This window comes from Pavona decussata, unplaced genomic scaffold (assembly GCF_977016875.1).
Source record: "Pavona decussata unplaced genomic scaffold, jaPavDecu1.1 SCAFFOLD_384, whole genome shotgun sequence".
Classification (NCBI taxonomy): Eukaryota; Metazoa; Cnidaria; class Anthozoa; order Scleractinia; family Agariciidae; genus Pavona; species Pavona decussata.
The window spans coordinates 157067-173308 of NW_028145757.1; the positions used below are offsets into that span (position 1 = coordinate 157067).

The window sequence follows — 16242 nt, forward strand, 5'->3', positions numbered from 1 at the left end:
AATGATAGAAAAGCTCCTTATGATCCCAAGTTTCCCTGCTAGAGAGTAAGCTTCTATGCCTATGAATTGACTTTTGTAATACATAATTTATAAAATGTACACTGTGAGGCACTGTACCTCCCTTGACCCTTAGGTAGATGTTAACCTCCTGTAGGTGGATGTTATGAGTTGGCAATAAATGAAATGACACTCAGGTCAATGATTAGAAAAGCTCCTGCAAGATTGTAAGTTTTAATGCTTGCAAATAAGCTTTCCATGTGTACGATTGTGCCAGTATAACACATACGATACAAACGTGGTGCTATAAACCGTACCTTCCTTAGGTCGATGTTAACCTCCCGTAGGCCGATGTTAACCTCCTTTAGGTCGATGTTAACCTCCCGTAGGCCGATGTTACCTGAGCAAATCTTGACTGTTTTCATAGTACAAAAATCTGGAGACGTCTACAATTCTTTGCATTGTAAGAATGGCACTTTCGACAATGTCTGAATACTCTCCGAAAACCACCCGAAGGCCTTTCGAATGTTCCCGACGTCTCTCGGCTAGAACAGCATTTACCTACCGTATTGCAATTGTTCTCATCATCTTTAACGTTAAGTTGCTCAGTGATTCTAGCGTTTTACATGTTCTTTCTACAGCTTAGTGCTATTATTATGATCTATGTTGAAAAGTCCACATGTTGCATTACAATTTCTACTATAAAGCAGGGTTTTTACTAACAGGCTTCTTCATATCTTTATGTTGTAATGTATACAAAATCGATCAGTGTTCAAGGGTACTTCCTGGAATGTGTTTATCAGACACACCTTCTTACGACAATGAATATTCCGCGCTAACAAAACAACACGATCACAACAGACCTTTCCACTTGGGTGTAATGTTATACCATCTCAAGTCACGTGAGATGCTTGTGGAAATTCTTCATTTTCTTTTTTATCGCCAAGCACCGACAGATATATGGAAACAAAGAAATATTGTGTACTTGTGATAAATGACACACGATTTGAAAAGGGAAAACATTACCCTCAAAAGAATAAAAGTGTATTGAGATAAGCATCAAAAGTTGATAATCAGGAATGGGCCTTGTTATACAGCCTCGTAGCGCTCTTTGCTGTTTTTAGTACATTGGGTGGAAGTTCGATTCCTCCAGGGCTGTTTAGGGACTCCATCTTAATCGTCATGATGCTGCCAAGGGTTTCTTCTTGATCTAAGCAGGATCTTGAAGCCGTCAAATTCTTCTTTATCATAGTGAAGACCCTCTCTTCACCAGCATTCGAGTGTGGTATGGTGAGGACGAGCAGAGCAATCTTCGAGAGCCGATGGAAACGCTTACGGCCGTCTGGAGTGGTCATCTCTTGCAGATGGCCCCAAACGATGTCAGGTCTTAGCCGGCTGCTACCTTCTGTGGCCTTGGCCAACTCCCTGACTGACTTTGGAAGTTCCTCTTCGTCCATTGTGACAAAGTCGTAGACCTCCTGACTCAGCTCTTCCAGATCTTTCGCTGATGTGAATGGCAGAAGGTTTGGGTATCTTCAAAGGAAACCAGTCATTGAGAAACGCTTGATAACTCTTTAACTGAGACAGCCGTAGGCACAGTGCCACCTCTGCAGAGCAAAGTGCACAAAGCTTTGTCTAAAAGGTGAAAATGAAGACAAGGAAATTCCCAATGGAAACATTTTTTGTATATTTAAAGACATTGGCTCCAAGGAATTCTTAGGGATTTTTTAACTCAAACACTTCTTCGAGTTCCTAGAATTAGGGGTTTTATAGACTCTTTCCAAACAATCAACCGTCGATTTAAGTACTGTTACTTTAGTACCGTACCTCTGTACAAAGTACTGCACCATGGAAGGCTCAAGCTTTTCCCTTTCCTCAAAGTACACCATCGCAGCATTAACGAGAAGCTCATCATTTACTGGCATATGGCTGACAGCATAATCGAAAGCTTCTCTGAAGAAAGACCTTACCCCCACATAGAACCGCTTCTCATCCTCAGCGTCAATGTCACCTGAACTGACGAGGTTGCTCAGTGTAGTTCTTGTCACAAAGCCAACGTCGATCAAGGAATCTGAATCATGAAAATATTAATCGGCACACAGGGCTCTAAGTGAATCAAACGGTATTAAGAAAAGAAAAGAAGACGCAACATACCTGGCAAATATTGCTCAACATCGAGGAGCTGCTGGAGGGATGAAGACGCCTTAACAATCCCAGGAAAGATGAACTTGCAGGCAAGGAGCTTTAGAAACCTCGTCAGGGATGAGTTGATGGCACCGATAAGAGGTTCCTCTCTTTGTAGAAAGAGGTTGAGATTAACAAAGATCTGCAACGCCGACTGCAGAAATAGCAGATATACCTCTGTCATGGGGTTGCTGAAGGCAGTCTGGAGCCTCTTGAATCGAGCAGCGGACTCATTTTCTGAAAGAAAATACGTTTTCAGCGACTGATACTGCAGCAGGGTTCGCGTGATCACTTTCTCCAGGCTAAGCCATCTCGTGCTGACATGTTTGATGATCTTGCGGTATCCTTGATCGCAGAAATCGGCATATTCTGCCAGCTTGCATTTTCGTTTCGTAGAATAGTCAAACCAGTAGTAAATGTCGACTAGGAGGTCTTCCACGTCAAATCCAGTCTCAGCATTGAATGCTTTGGCTGCAGCCGAGGAGGTATTGTGCACAACATGGCACTGGCATCCATTGAAGTATACTGATGGGTTCTGCAGCTTGACGTGCGTCAGGATGGAGTTGTTTTTCCCCAGGTTAACATTAGCGTTGTCCACGGAAAACGCAACGCAGTTTTTCCATGGGATTTTGTGGCCGGCCAAACACTCATCGATTCCCTGGAAAAGCATCTCAGCCGTGCTGCCACGTGACAAGCACATGTCCAAGACGCTGGTCTTCACCCGCTTTAGGTTCACATCATATATTTGCACCGTCAAGGGATTCATCTTTTTGAGACCATTGTTGTCGTTAGAACCATCAGTCGCCAGCGAATACGGGGCGTTTTTCATAACCTCCACCAGGGAATTTCTATGTGAAAAAAATTAATAAAAAAATGTACACTGAACCCTTAGCGCTAATGATGTGACTTGCAGTAATAACCACAGGTCTTGAAAACTGAAAATGTTTTTTTTTTTTTACCTGAAATATGGCTTCAGCGCCCCGTTCACAATGCATGTCGTCTTTGTCCTTCCGGATGCGTACGCCTTGGCAATTTTAGAGTCAGGAAAGATATCCTTGAACAGGGAGTTAAATGTATCAGCTGCTGCAAACGGGATGTTGTCGTTAACTATTGCCATGGCGATCTTTACTTCTGCCGAAGTTACCTTTGAAAGAAAAAAACATGCATTTAGTCGGTTAACACACACTAGCTACTGTGTTTTTTTGCCCCATCGCGGATCCGTCTAGTCTTAAACCAAAATGAAAAGGCAAAGTAAAATTGGACAACAAACATGCATAAATCGTAACTGAGATACTACATGTACATATATAGGCGCAGCGATACCTTATCAATGTCATTTTGGGTAGAAGCACAGGTCTGGAACAGAGTGGGTTGTTTTTGTAGCTGTTTTGCGTTGTTTTGATGTGCCTTGGTCTCCAAGTGGTCCTTTACATCCTTGATCCCTTGTTTTGCACAGGATAAGGCCCGGTTGCACACTGTACAACTAAACTTGGCTGGCATTCCAGGTACTGCAACGATGCATGGCCACTGCTGGGTCCACGTGTTGGTGAAGTGTGTTTTATACAAAAACGATCCCGTGTACTTCGATTTCTTGAAAGTAGAAAGCGGTACAGAGTGAGGACTTTGAGCTCTTTTCTTTGATGCTTTCGGTGCTGTGGTAAGGGGAGGAGCTGATGGTTTTGCTTGAGCTGCGCCCATTGCTAAAAATAGTGGTAGTGGTATCAATGGAACAAAATGGTTTGGTGTCCAACCATGAAGGTCGACATTGCTTGTGTGTGTCCACATTATATATGCTACCGTCGGATACTGCATCTGTGAAGGCGTGATAAGGACATTCACATAATTCCGATTGATTAGAGAGCCTTTAACTTCCGGGTAAACAGTTTGAATAGGAAAACCCAAGATGTTGCTGAGTGCGAAAATATGCCACATGGTTGAATATGAGCCAGGCTTGATGGTATCGACAATTCCAGCCTCAAAGCCCTCTCGTTGTCGTTCAGCATTCGGTTTTCCCTTGGTTTTGGACGATAAGTCAAAGCTACTCCCTGGTAAGTTCTCCACATAGTCATCCAAACCAGTTAACTCTTTCAGATAGCAGTCGTTTAAATATTTGTCCTTGTTCATGCAAAGTTCTATAAATGTTCTCATGCGCAGTTCTACATGTCTGTCCTCATTACCAGATATGATCCTTGACATGGCCCTATATAGGCAATTCCCATCGCCATAAGTTTGCTTCGGTTCTACACATTTTGGGCCATCACTCGGGAAGAGCTTTTCTGCCCTTACATCTTTAAAACCTGCAGACCAACAAAAAATAGCCAAGTTACCTATTAGTATGGGCCGTAGTTCTTAATTAGACCGTAGTTTTCAATTTGTTACGGCAATAAAACCGTTTACGTTTGATTATAGCAGGACATTTAAACCTGTTTTTGATAAGTTATAAATCCTTTTCTCAACATTAAGTTAAACATAAATATCACCTACTGCCAAAACATTGTTCTCTTTGCCAACCAACTGGTGAACTTCAATTCATTAGTTATCGCGTACCCAAGTTTAAGAAGTTTGATTTATGATTGGAACGTCTGTGGTTAAGGTGGTAAATGCAGGGGTGGTGAGACTAATGAACACACACCCTTTTTTATGATGCAAATGTGGAGCCACCCCAGGCTTTCAGTCATGCTTCGCATACGCATGCAGACAGGGCATGTTGTCAAGTATTTGTTTGCTTGCCACGCATAAGGAGGATTTTAAAGCGGTTTTACATTTTGTGTCGCCTTGATTGGTGGAGAATGTTAAATTATATTGATGTCGAACTCAGAAGTGAAGTTTTGGTAGACAATGTTAATTTTTTTTTAGACAAACATCATACAAAGAAAAATAGTCGCCAGTTGTCGTTTGCGTTTGTTCACAGCCTCCTTCCACATAAACAACAAGAAAACGTGCAGTACTGAGTCTAGTTTAGGTAGTCTATGAAAGCCGAGTTCGAGTAATAATGAGTTTGAGTGAGTTTGCAGCCTGAATAGATCTTATCACGGTTTTGGAAGCCATCTTAATGAAAAAGGCAAACCCGTCTAAAAATAACAGTGTTCATATGGAAATCTGATTTTAAATAATTTTCATAAAACTTCCCTTCTGAAGAATTCATGTATTGGAAACTTTAGGTACTAGGAAAAGGACCATATTTAGGGGATGTAGCTGTGCTAGAAAGCGTCCAGTCGTGATTCGATCTTTCCATAGATTTCTCTAAATTTTTTTTCCCGCGAACTATTTTTAGCAGTTCTCGGCTGGTTTGCCACTTTGCAGAAAAACTTAACAGACCAATGTATCTGTATGGAATGTTCAAAACGCGACCGCAAGCTTTCTAGCACAGCTACATTCCCCACGGTTTGTTTCTGTAAAATCATTTGCCTAGTGCCTAAATTACTGGCTAAAGTTTCCAATTCATGAATTGGACAGAAGTGAAGTTTTATGAAAACTATTCGACATCAGATTTCCATACAAACACTGTCATTTCTAGACGTGTTTACCTACCCATCAAGATCATGGCTTCTAAAACTGTGATAAGGTCTATAAGCCTAAGGCTAAGTATTAGTAAGTGACTTGCAGCTTTAACTCGCCCACATTTTAAAGCGCTTGAATATCAATAAATACCCACTAAAGTAGCTTACCTCGTGTGTTTACAGATGGCTGGACGTCTAGAGGAGTAATCTTCTCCACTTTCTGCCGAGCAATTCTCTTTACTCCCTCAAAACCCGAGGGAAGGGCGCCTAAAAGTTCTTTCTGTAGTGAAGCAAAATCCATGTTGGCCATCCTCGCTTCGACGTGACTGACAACAGCGTGCAAAAACCGCGCCAACTTTCTACCATGTATTGTGCAATTTAATTGGTTGATTTCTGACCAATTACGATACTCGTTAAATATACATCAATTCGATTGCTCTGCTTTATGTTTTCCGATAAAGAAGAGCTCAAATAAGAGCGCTAAATCCACTTCTTGTTTTATTTTCCTTTTTGATATCTTGAAAATAAAGAAAATAATGAAAAAATTTTGAAAAAGACCTCGGTGGTTATTTCCCGGGAGATTTGATGCTCTAACCGGGAGACCGGGAGATTTGATGAAAAACTTGGAGACTCCCGGGAAAACCGGGAGAGTTGGCAGGTAACAAACGTTCGAAGTCTTTATTTCCCCGACGTCGTCCGCCATTACTACTAAAAGAGAGTGAATTCAGGTCAATTTCCGGTATAATCGGATCTCGGTTCGTGGCTGCTCCGAAGAATAACCCCGATGACGTCACCTCTCTTAGGCCGATGTTATCAACCGAGAGAGAGGGGGGGGGGGGGGGGGGAAGATGAGAGACCCTGGGAACGAGGTTGACCAAATGCAGGGCTGATCGGAATTTTATTGCGCAATATTTCGGTTAGTAGCTGCAAAAAGCTGAGTAAAAATGGAAATAAACGGTTACAATAGTTTTAAAAAGTGATATTAATGAAACGGATGAGATATCATTGAATGACAAACATAGATAGAAAGCAGAAACGTGTAATCATCGTGTCTGTTCATCCCGTTGAAGAGGTTCTGTGTTGTTGATTGAATGGCCAGCAAGAGTAAAATAATCTGATTAGCCTGTGAAAAGGGTCCCAAGTCAGGTATAGGGAGAAAAGAAAAATCGGCGACCCGGGCAAGTGGAGCGCGGTATGGGCGCTCCCTCTCCGTGCTCGATTTTTGTCTTCGCCACTTGGGAGCCTGTTCACATGCTAGATCTGACCAGCGTCAGTGTATATTAAGATTAAGATTAAGATCGAGAAATGTCGTTTTACGGAGAGAAGCAAATCGAGCGTCAGCGCGAGCAGGCCGAATAGATGTCCAGCCAGGGTCGAAGGTCTGGATCCACCACTTAACGTGATCTATACGGCTTTATTATTTAACACATTGTAACACTGCCCCCATGGTCAATGTGCACTGAATATTTGTCGTCCGTAGTCAACAGATATCCTGCCATACTACGTAACTTCGTGTGCAGGGGTGAAAAATGGCAAAATAAAGATCGTCTCAGGCTACTGTGCTTTGTTATCAATGTGTTGAATAATAAAACAATTATCCTGCTCAATCTTGCGAAATATACCCTGATTTTAAGACAACCAGGCCTACGGCCTCGTCCGCTAAATATCAGGCGATATTCTGCGCTATTTCGCAGGTTAATTGTTAAATATTTGTTATTTTATGCAGTGAGAGCGCGTCGGCACAGATTAGTCATTCATTCAAGTCGTTGGCGCCCTTGGATGGGACATGGGTCTGCCTTTTTTGATGCGTCTCCTCTGTTTCCACTGTAAATAGACAACGACAACTGAAAAATTGAAAACTACTGCAAAAACAATGTACTTATCTCGTTACCAGAGGCTGCGATCCTTTTGGTCAGCACCAAAGATCCTTATCCAGGTACGTACGTTATATATGGGGACGAAGGTTGGCGCTGAACCAAAACAGAGCGGCAGTGATTGGTCAACTGAATAGCACTTGAAAAGTGCTAAGTGACGTTAAAAATTTTGAAAATCAGAATAATGAACGAGTCCCAGTTGCCAGCCCTTGGAACAAGGTTGTGATATACTTGGCTTTGAATTGAATGATTCCTTACGGATTTTTTGCAAGACTGTCAAATTCCATTTCGACCCTAGAATGGCTTTCTGGATACAAACTCAAAAAGTCAGAAACGAGAGTCGGCCGTTAAAAGATTGAATGAGCGAGTTTATGTCCACACTGCTTTCAGGATGGAGAGGGGGGTTCAATGGTCAATGAGCTATATTTTCCCAAAAGCGTGAAAAAAATTCATCCCTGATCTCACAGATATAACACAGACGATCCAGCATGCCTCAAATAAACTGCCGATATCCCTGCTCATGGTAGCCTCCCACGTGGTCGTTTTTTAGGGCAGTCGTGTTACCCTCCTCCCCAGGGACAGTAGAGGAGAAGGGTCGGGAGGGAAGGTAATATGACGCCCCTAAAAACGACTATCCCTAGGCCAATAGGGGTTTAAGTTAATAGATCCGCGCTGATAATAGTCTCTGATACCTACCACAAAGTTACAATACAGGACCCCGCTGTTCAAAAGCCGATTGACGTTTATCCACGATAAAACTAGTTAACCAAGGTTTTCATCTTGCTCGTGAAAAGTTTTAAGCTAATGCTAAAGAAAAGTCTACGTCAAAACCGAGGGACCAAAATCTTCTGTTAAAATCTTAATTGATTAGTAATTACACGTTAACTCAGAATTAGCTTTGAACAGCTTGGCCCTGGTCAGTGTCTACACTCTCTTTGTTTGTCTCTTATGGCCTTGATTTTGCATCACGTGTAGTTTTTTTTTACGTGGGATGCCTGTGGCAGACCACGTCAGAGTTTCAGTCGAGTATTTTTTTCCCTCTTTCTTCCTCCGTGCCCCCTGTGGGTTAGGGGGAGGAGACGGCTGACATTTTAGACTATTGACCTCACAGTCCTACTATCTCCAGTCTCCCGTCTTGCGCGGTATTGTACCCGGCCGGAAGTGAAGTCTGGCACTTTTATACGCCTCAGACGCTGGGAAGAAAAATAAATAAGGAATTTGTTTTTCATTTTTATACGAGAACAACATAAAGATTTGAACAAATAATAATAATAACAATCTTTTATTGGGAAGCTCCATCACTAAGAGTGGTTTCGGAATAGAGGTCCTAAAGCTAGATATATATTATATAATGATACAACTAGAAATAATAAAATATAGAGCTAAAATCGAAATATATATAAACTTAAATATAAAAAGCAGAAAAAGCCACTTCTTAAAAATTGGCAAACTTGCTGAATTTCTTACAGTTCTCCCTAACTCATTGAAGTCTTTGAAACAGTGGTACCGCAAACGATGTTTTCCCCAATTGTATTTGATTTTGGGGAGCTTTATACAGTAGTATCTTTGTTGTTGCTCCCTGGGACGTGAAGAGGAGAGATCCTGGGAACGAGGTTTCCATTAATCAAGCAAATAAAAAATCCTGTCATATGCAATTTAAGCAAGAGAAAATAAAGGTGGACATGAGAACGTAGCGGCTTTTGGCTGGGATATTTGAATTTCGCTAAAGTTAAGTGTTTTCTTGGATGCCGTTTACCGGGCGTTTAAAACGAAAGTCGGTTTCCCAAGACATCCGGAACAAACGGTCACCGTGAAGTGATTGGTGCGGTATAGCAAATAATCGAACATTCAGCGGGAGTGCTTCGATAACTTAGCAGCTGACTGGAGATCGATGGGGAGGCGCGAACGAAACCGATATTCATAGGCTAAATCTAGACCCAGAAAAGTCCAACGGGCCAGAGTAACCCTGAAGCCCTGAAGTCTCCTTTTGTGTCTCCGTTACAAAGATTAGTTCATCTTGACAGCTGGTTCGCTTATCATCCCTTTGCGCCAGGGACGGAACTCTCCTCGCACCAATGTGGCCTGGGTTCGTTTCCCGGCGTTGTTTTTGGTTCTCGTACCTGCTCCGAGGGTTTTCACAAAAACACTCAGTTTCAATTCCAATTCGACTCTAATTAACCCTAATTCGACCCGGCTTAATTTACCTCGAGTTAGCTCGGCACTACCTTCCCTTAAATTTTTTTGTATGTTTAACATTTGGTCATTCTTTCAGAAACATGAGCGATATATTTTTATCAAGGGATGCTAAAAAAAAGGAAGGCTTTATACTGCTTAATAATTACAAAAATAAGATGTTCATATGATTCACTTCTAATCACAACAACAAGAAGCAAGGATGCTAGGATATACTTTAATCAACCCTGAAAAAGCCTGTTTTCCTCAGTGACCTGGAGGTTTTTATGAATGACCTGCACGTGCTTTTTAAATATGCTGACGACTCCACTATAGTAGCTCCCGTGTGGAAGGATTCAGATGCGTTAGCAGATCTGGTGGATCAGTTTCTCAGTTGGAGTATAAATAATCAGATGCTGTGTAATCCGAGCAAGTGCAAAGAACTGATATTTAGAAAGAAGGATAGTAGCGGTACACGCCATCAGTACGCTCCCATCAATAACATCCCTCAATGTGATAGCCTTGTATTGCTCGGACTGACCTTTTAGCCTGATTGTAAAAAGCTAACAAGTATCTTCACATTCTCAGAACTCTACGAAAGGAACTCTTTAGCCAGAAGGAAATAGGAGAAGGTGTCACCTTCCTAAGATAAAATCAAAGGCTCCTGTGAGCCAACTCGTGAATACAGATGACACATAGTAATTGCAATTTAGACGGCTACGGAAACTTCCTCAAAAGCTAAAAGAAATTATATCTTTGCCCGATTATGTAACGAAAAATGACCATTCTTGTACTATTAAAATGATTGTCAAATTATTCTGTACAGATTAAATAAGCCGATTATTCTGATGCGCCGATTAAAAAATATCACGTGTTTTTTTTATTCAAAGTTTATAGGAGCACGCCATGTGCAGCAACGTCATGCAAATTCGTGTGATAGTCCGCGGCTACTGGATTTCGCGATCGGGCTAGTGGATTCTAACCATCACTTGCCCGATGGGCAAGTGAAGTTTTTTTGGGAATTAAATTTACAAAATTACTGTAGGGCAAGCCGATCTCACAAAGGGAAATATGTTCAACAAAGTATCGCATTACGATTCATGCCCGACATAAATGCGTGAAATTTTTCCTTTGGAGTTCAGTCCACGCAATCCTCAAGTAAAAATAATGAACTATGACAAGCTCTTGCTAAATAAGAATTATTTATCGACCGCGTCCTTTTGCTTTCCCATAAATTACCAGTTGTAAATTTCGAAAATGAAACATTTTTTCCCTTTGAAACCTCTATGAAAGCTGACAAGATCTTAAAAGTGTTCATTTCACCAGAAATTTGCATAATTTTGTTTACGACGTCAATGATGCGTGACATGGCACGTTCCGCTTTCGCGTGAAAACTGACAAATTAAATTATTTTTTAATTAAATTATTTTTAAATTAAATTATTTTTAATTCTTGAAAGAAACCGCACTTCGTAGAAAAAAACGAAAAAATCCTATAACTTTGCTCAGATTCAACGAAAAATCCCCATTCTTACACTAAAATGATTGTCAAATTATTCTCTACAGAATGAATGAGAGAATTCTGACGCGTCGTGAAACAAATTTTCACGTTTTTTTTTTTTTTCACTAATTGAGTTTACGACCCCGGACTTTCTGAAAAACTGAAAAAACTTGAAACTTTGCTCAGATTGAACGAAAAATCGCCATTCTTGCACTAAATGATCGTCAAATTATTCTCTACATATTGAATAAGAATTTCCTGATGCGCCATGAACAACAAATGTTCGCGTGTTTTTTTCCACTAATTGAATTTAAAACTCATTCACTGCGCACGCCCGAAAGTTAACGACAAAACCGACTGATCGACTGATCGACCAAGTCGAGAGTCAGCTATCGCTATAACTCGTTCATTGCGCATGCGCGCATTCACGAGTTAAAAAGAGAGATTCAAGAAAACGTTTGTGAATAGACTTATTTTTAAATATAATTTAGTATAGTATTTTTCTATCCTGTATTATTCTTGTATCAGTTATCGTGTATTTTTACTCTTTCACTGTAACTTAGGATATGCATTTTTATCCTTTGATTGAATAAAGACTATCATTATTATTATTATTATTATTATTATTATTATTATTATTATTATTATTATTATTATTATTATTATTATAGAATCCTTCCACCCAAAAATCTTGAAGAAAATTTTCTTTCAAATCCCAGAGCATTCCCTAATTGCTAATTTCAAACCCAGCTGGAACATAATCTCGAACCCGGAGTCCTCAGGCTCTTTGACCAGCGGTTGGTCGCCAGGAGAAACTCTGGTGGTGTACTGGAATTTTGTTACCGCAGGATTTCTGCGCTGGGTGAAACAATGCAGCCAATCAAAAAATTTATTTTTTTTCGAATCCTGGCGGCCAACCGCTGGCCAAAGAGCCTGAGGACTCTGGGTACAAGATTGACCCAGAACATGGGGTTTTGCATCTTCCGGTTATTACTTTACGCGGGAGCCCGCCTCAACTGAGGGATCAATCTCGTACCCAGAGTCCTCAGGCTTTTTGGTCAGCGGGGCGGCGCCAGGAGAGACTCTGGGATAATGGAAAAATATCATTTTTTTGATTGGTCGTCTGCATAACAATGGAAGACCGACAGGAAGTCCGTTGGTCATATGCGGAAGTTAACCAAACCGGAAACCCCCCTACCAACTTTCCTTGTTTTGGAGGGAGATTTGAAATGTCAAACTCGGAGTTTTGTAATTTTTATGTGTGTGTCACGGTTATCTTATTTTATTTTTTTCACACAAAAAATTAGAAACACTCCAATTTAAAGACAGGTTTTGAATTATGTCAGTGAAACAATTTCTAGCCGGCTAAACATCAGCCGTTTATCGTAGGAAGCTTGCCACTACTGTCATACGACGGTAAATCACGGCAAAATGCAAACAGCTTAAACTGATTACTGTCGCTGTTGTGAAAAATTATTTTCGGAAAATATCATTATATCAGTCAGTTTGGGAGAAAAAGCGGTAGGAGAACGAATTGCTGAAGCCGTTCGCAAGTATGGAAACATAATAAACGTAATAGAGAGGACATTGGTGTCGTCAACGTTCTGAATAATTCGAACATGTTATTTACTAGTGAAGGTTATCATGGAAAAATAGAGAAGTTCTTTAACGTCTATAAATTTTGTTGTGGATAAAAATTTGGAGATGACTGATCTGTTGTGGAGTGGAGTCCATCTCAGGTTGCCGTTTCGATTAATTCCGTTTCGGTTTTGCCACAAGGGAAACGCTGAAGACATCTCCACGATGATCAAACGCCGCACGCGAGAGCAAAAGTTTCACTTTTTTCAGTCACGGCCCATGGCCAGTTTGCCAAAGAAAAAAGTTCAGACAAAATTCCCCCTTTCAGGCGGAGGTAATGGTGTGTTGAACATTTTTCTTAAATTTTGAGAGATTTTGTTTTGAGAAATTTTGTCAGATTTTTTTCTAACTGTTCCATATTCCATGCAAAATAAGAACAATTAATTATTTGTCCTAAAAAGTGTATAAGGCCGTGGTTTTAGGTTACCGTCAGATGAAAGTTTATTTATTTATTTATTTATTTATTCACCACGACATACAAACATAGAAAGTTACAATGAATAATAGACTAGGATTACAAGTACATAAGTTTAGAGTAAATAATAATAGTAAAAGAAGTAAGAAGTGGCGAGGAGACCTCAAGAAACCCCCGGGCTTATACTGAGAGGTCTCCTCGGAGATATGTTGGGACTTTAAGACCAGTAAAGACATTGTATTGAGATTTTTTAACGTACGGTGGTGGTGGTTTAATCTCAAATGTAATAGTACATACAGATTTGAAGTTTACTTTTACAGTATAGGGGCAGTTGAGAATAAAGACTTGTTGCCTGTTACTTACAACCATCTTCTCTGCAAGAAAGTCAACACACTGTGACAGTGAAGAGCCACCCAACTTGACCAGTCAAAAAACAGGTGTAGATAATACTGAAGCCTAAAGCTGGACTTCGAAATGCAGAAGTACCTTAAAATCTTTACATTTATTTATTTCCACACGTACACAGACAAACAAATAAAAGAAAAAAAAACTCAAGTAGTGGAGAGGATCAGGCTCAATAAAAGATACCATGAGGCTTATGAATATTAAGCCTCTTCAATCTTAAAAATATACAAAAGTTATTACATAATATATTGCTTGGAGTTTTTTTTATAACTAAAAAAATTATGTACACTGAGTTTAAAATAAAGATGGCAAAAATTTGAAGGTAATTATGGTTTAATTGTACTCTATTAATGTACTGTACATTAATATGTAAGTAAAAACAATCTAACTTTTTTAAAATATTATTTTTCCCTTCATCTGACAAAACATACAAATACTCCATTGAAGAAGTATGAGACAAGGAAACTGTGGGTTCCCTAGTAGACAAGTGTGCAATCATGCCTAAAGTACCAGTTGTTGAAAAAAAACAGACGAGCGGTGGTGTGACTTTCTGTGCTATATGTTATGAGGAAGAACACCAAGTCTTCCCTTGAAAGGTTCAATTGGGACGCTATTACATTGAGGAGATACAAGAGAAGGCCCCTGCTCGATTTCATTCCACTGCAAGTGTACCCGTTGTACATAAACATGGAAGCCAAGTACCCCAAGTTTGTGTGGCATATGACCTGCAGATAATGCTTGCACAGCCTTGTGCAGAAAGTGACCACTTTCATCATAATTATATCCTTATCAAATACTCCACTTGTAATTGGCAAATTTACGAACATAATTATTTTGGCAGTGGATGGATTTTACTGAATAATTTGGTGAAAACAACCCCGTCTATCATTTCTTCATGTAATATTCATTCATGTAATTATTATTGCTAGTAAATATTAGCAAGAAATTTGTGGTAGCCAGCAGGTTTAAGCATAAAAATTATACTTCTCAGTGAATCCTACCGTTTATTGTTATTTTGCACTGATAATCAAACAAAAGAAAAACTTTCAGACACTACAATACTAGCTTGCAAAAAAACTGCATTCAATATTTATTAAAGAGTGACAAGTCTATAAAATATATATGTTGAACATTCCATGGATTCCAATGGGTCCTTTACTCCCTTCCCCTTCCCTGTTAAGGGGTAACTAATAAAATTATGTGTAACCATTATCTCATCAAGTATGTAGAATTTTTAAGTATAATTTGTTAACAAAACTGTTAATTATAGAGTGATTATAGATGAAACATGAAGTTTTACAGTCAATGCTTGTTAGACCCCCCCCCCCCAAAAAAAAAGAATTACTATTCAATCTATCTTATTGGGTTAAAGAAACATCACTAGCCTTATTGTTTATTTTGCTAACCAGCTAAAAAGAAATTTAAAGCATCTTTTTAGATATAGTTTTGTAACTGATGGTATGACAAATTTAAATGATTTTGAATTATTATTTTGAATGTGTATTTCTATTGTTCTAGACATTTGATCAATGCAGCTGATAAGGCTTGGTCCAGTCCCACAAACATTATGCAATATGCTGGATGACTTACATTGTGGCCTAATAGACAATCAGAGCCCAGGAAGGGCTTGAAATAAGAGTCACGTTTGACAATTTTCAGTTTTAGTTCTTAGCTAACATTATTGTCAAGGGACCACAAATTCCCACAAGCGCTGGATAATTTACACAGTTCAGCAAAGGTCTCACAACACTGTGCCAATCATTCAGGATAGTAATCATCTGTCGTCAAAGCAAGAGCTGCAAGATCAGAGAAGAGATTATATTATACAATTCAGCAGAGTGTTGGTTGAGTATAATACTTCCCTTGCCTGATGTCAATTAAACGTGTGATACCAAATCACATCACCATCCAGTACTCAAAAGAAATGGCAAATCCTTCAGAAATTATCAATTTACCAGTAATGTGCCCTAATCAATCAGAATACATTAGGTAATGTGTGTCAGTATCTGAGCTATCTGACTCAGCTCTTAGTTAAAGTGGGCACTCCACAACCAGATAAAGTCAGCCCCCACCAAAATTATTTTAATTGATAATATAAACACAATTTCCCCAATCTTTCGACCCCTTCCCTGTACTTCCTACACTGCACCCAAAATTACAAGAGAACTCACATAAGATAGTTTTAAATTATTTTACCTTGATTACATGTATACAAGAACAGACTAAGGAGATTATACGCACGGTATAGAAATTTACTGACTAAATGAAATATTATAGTCAGGTTATCAACAGTCTCTCAACAATCACATTATAACCAATTTACTGATGAGAGGTGGCATGATTACCACTCTCCATACAGTTCTCATATAATTACTCTGTGGTAAGGCAGAATAGTTAACAAATTAAACCTCAACACAACTCACTATCCTTATTTTCAAAGCCTGTTGGCACAATTATCCAATCTCTGTTATACTACTTCATTTTATTTCTAGATGCAATATTAGTATACCCTGGAGCAACTCTACAGCCCTAAAAGCATGCAAGATGTGAGCACTCT

The 16242-nt window shown here is 39.6% G+C and overlaps 1 protein-coding gene across 1 annotated transcript; it reads right to left on the reverse strand.

Moving 5' to 3' along the window:
* Nucleotides 1–428: 428 nt before the first annotated feature.
* LOC146451769 (uncharacterized) lies at nt 429–6243 on the reverse strand. The gene is made up of 6 exons (XM_085098628.1): nt 5850–6243; nt 3505–4478; nt 3141–3325; nt 2152–3029; nt 1825–2068; nt 429–1530 (listed from the first exon to the last, which is right to left on the reverse strand). Exons 1-6 carry the CDS (start codon nt 5989–5991, stop codon nt 1071–1073), a joined length of 2883 nt encoding a protein of 960 aa, XP_084954754.1. The 5' UTR covers nt 5992–6243; the 3' UTR covers nt 429–1070.
* Nucleotides 6244–16242: the final 9999 nt, after the last annotated feature.

Coding starts and splice junctions, on each gene's coding strand:
- LOC146451769 (XM_085098628.1), bottom strand. CDS start 5,991: ATGGCCAACATGGATTTTGCTTCACTACAGAAAGAACTTTTAGGCGCC. Junction 2,069..2,151: donor TGTTGAGCAATATTTGCCAG/GTATGTTGCGTC, acceptor TTCATGATTCAG/ATTCCTTGATCGACGTTGGC. Junction 1,531..1,824: donor GTGCAGTACTTTGTACAGAG/GTACGGTACTAA, acceptor TTTCCTTTGAAG/ATACCCAAACCTTCTGCCAT.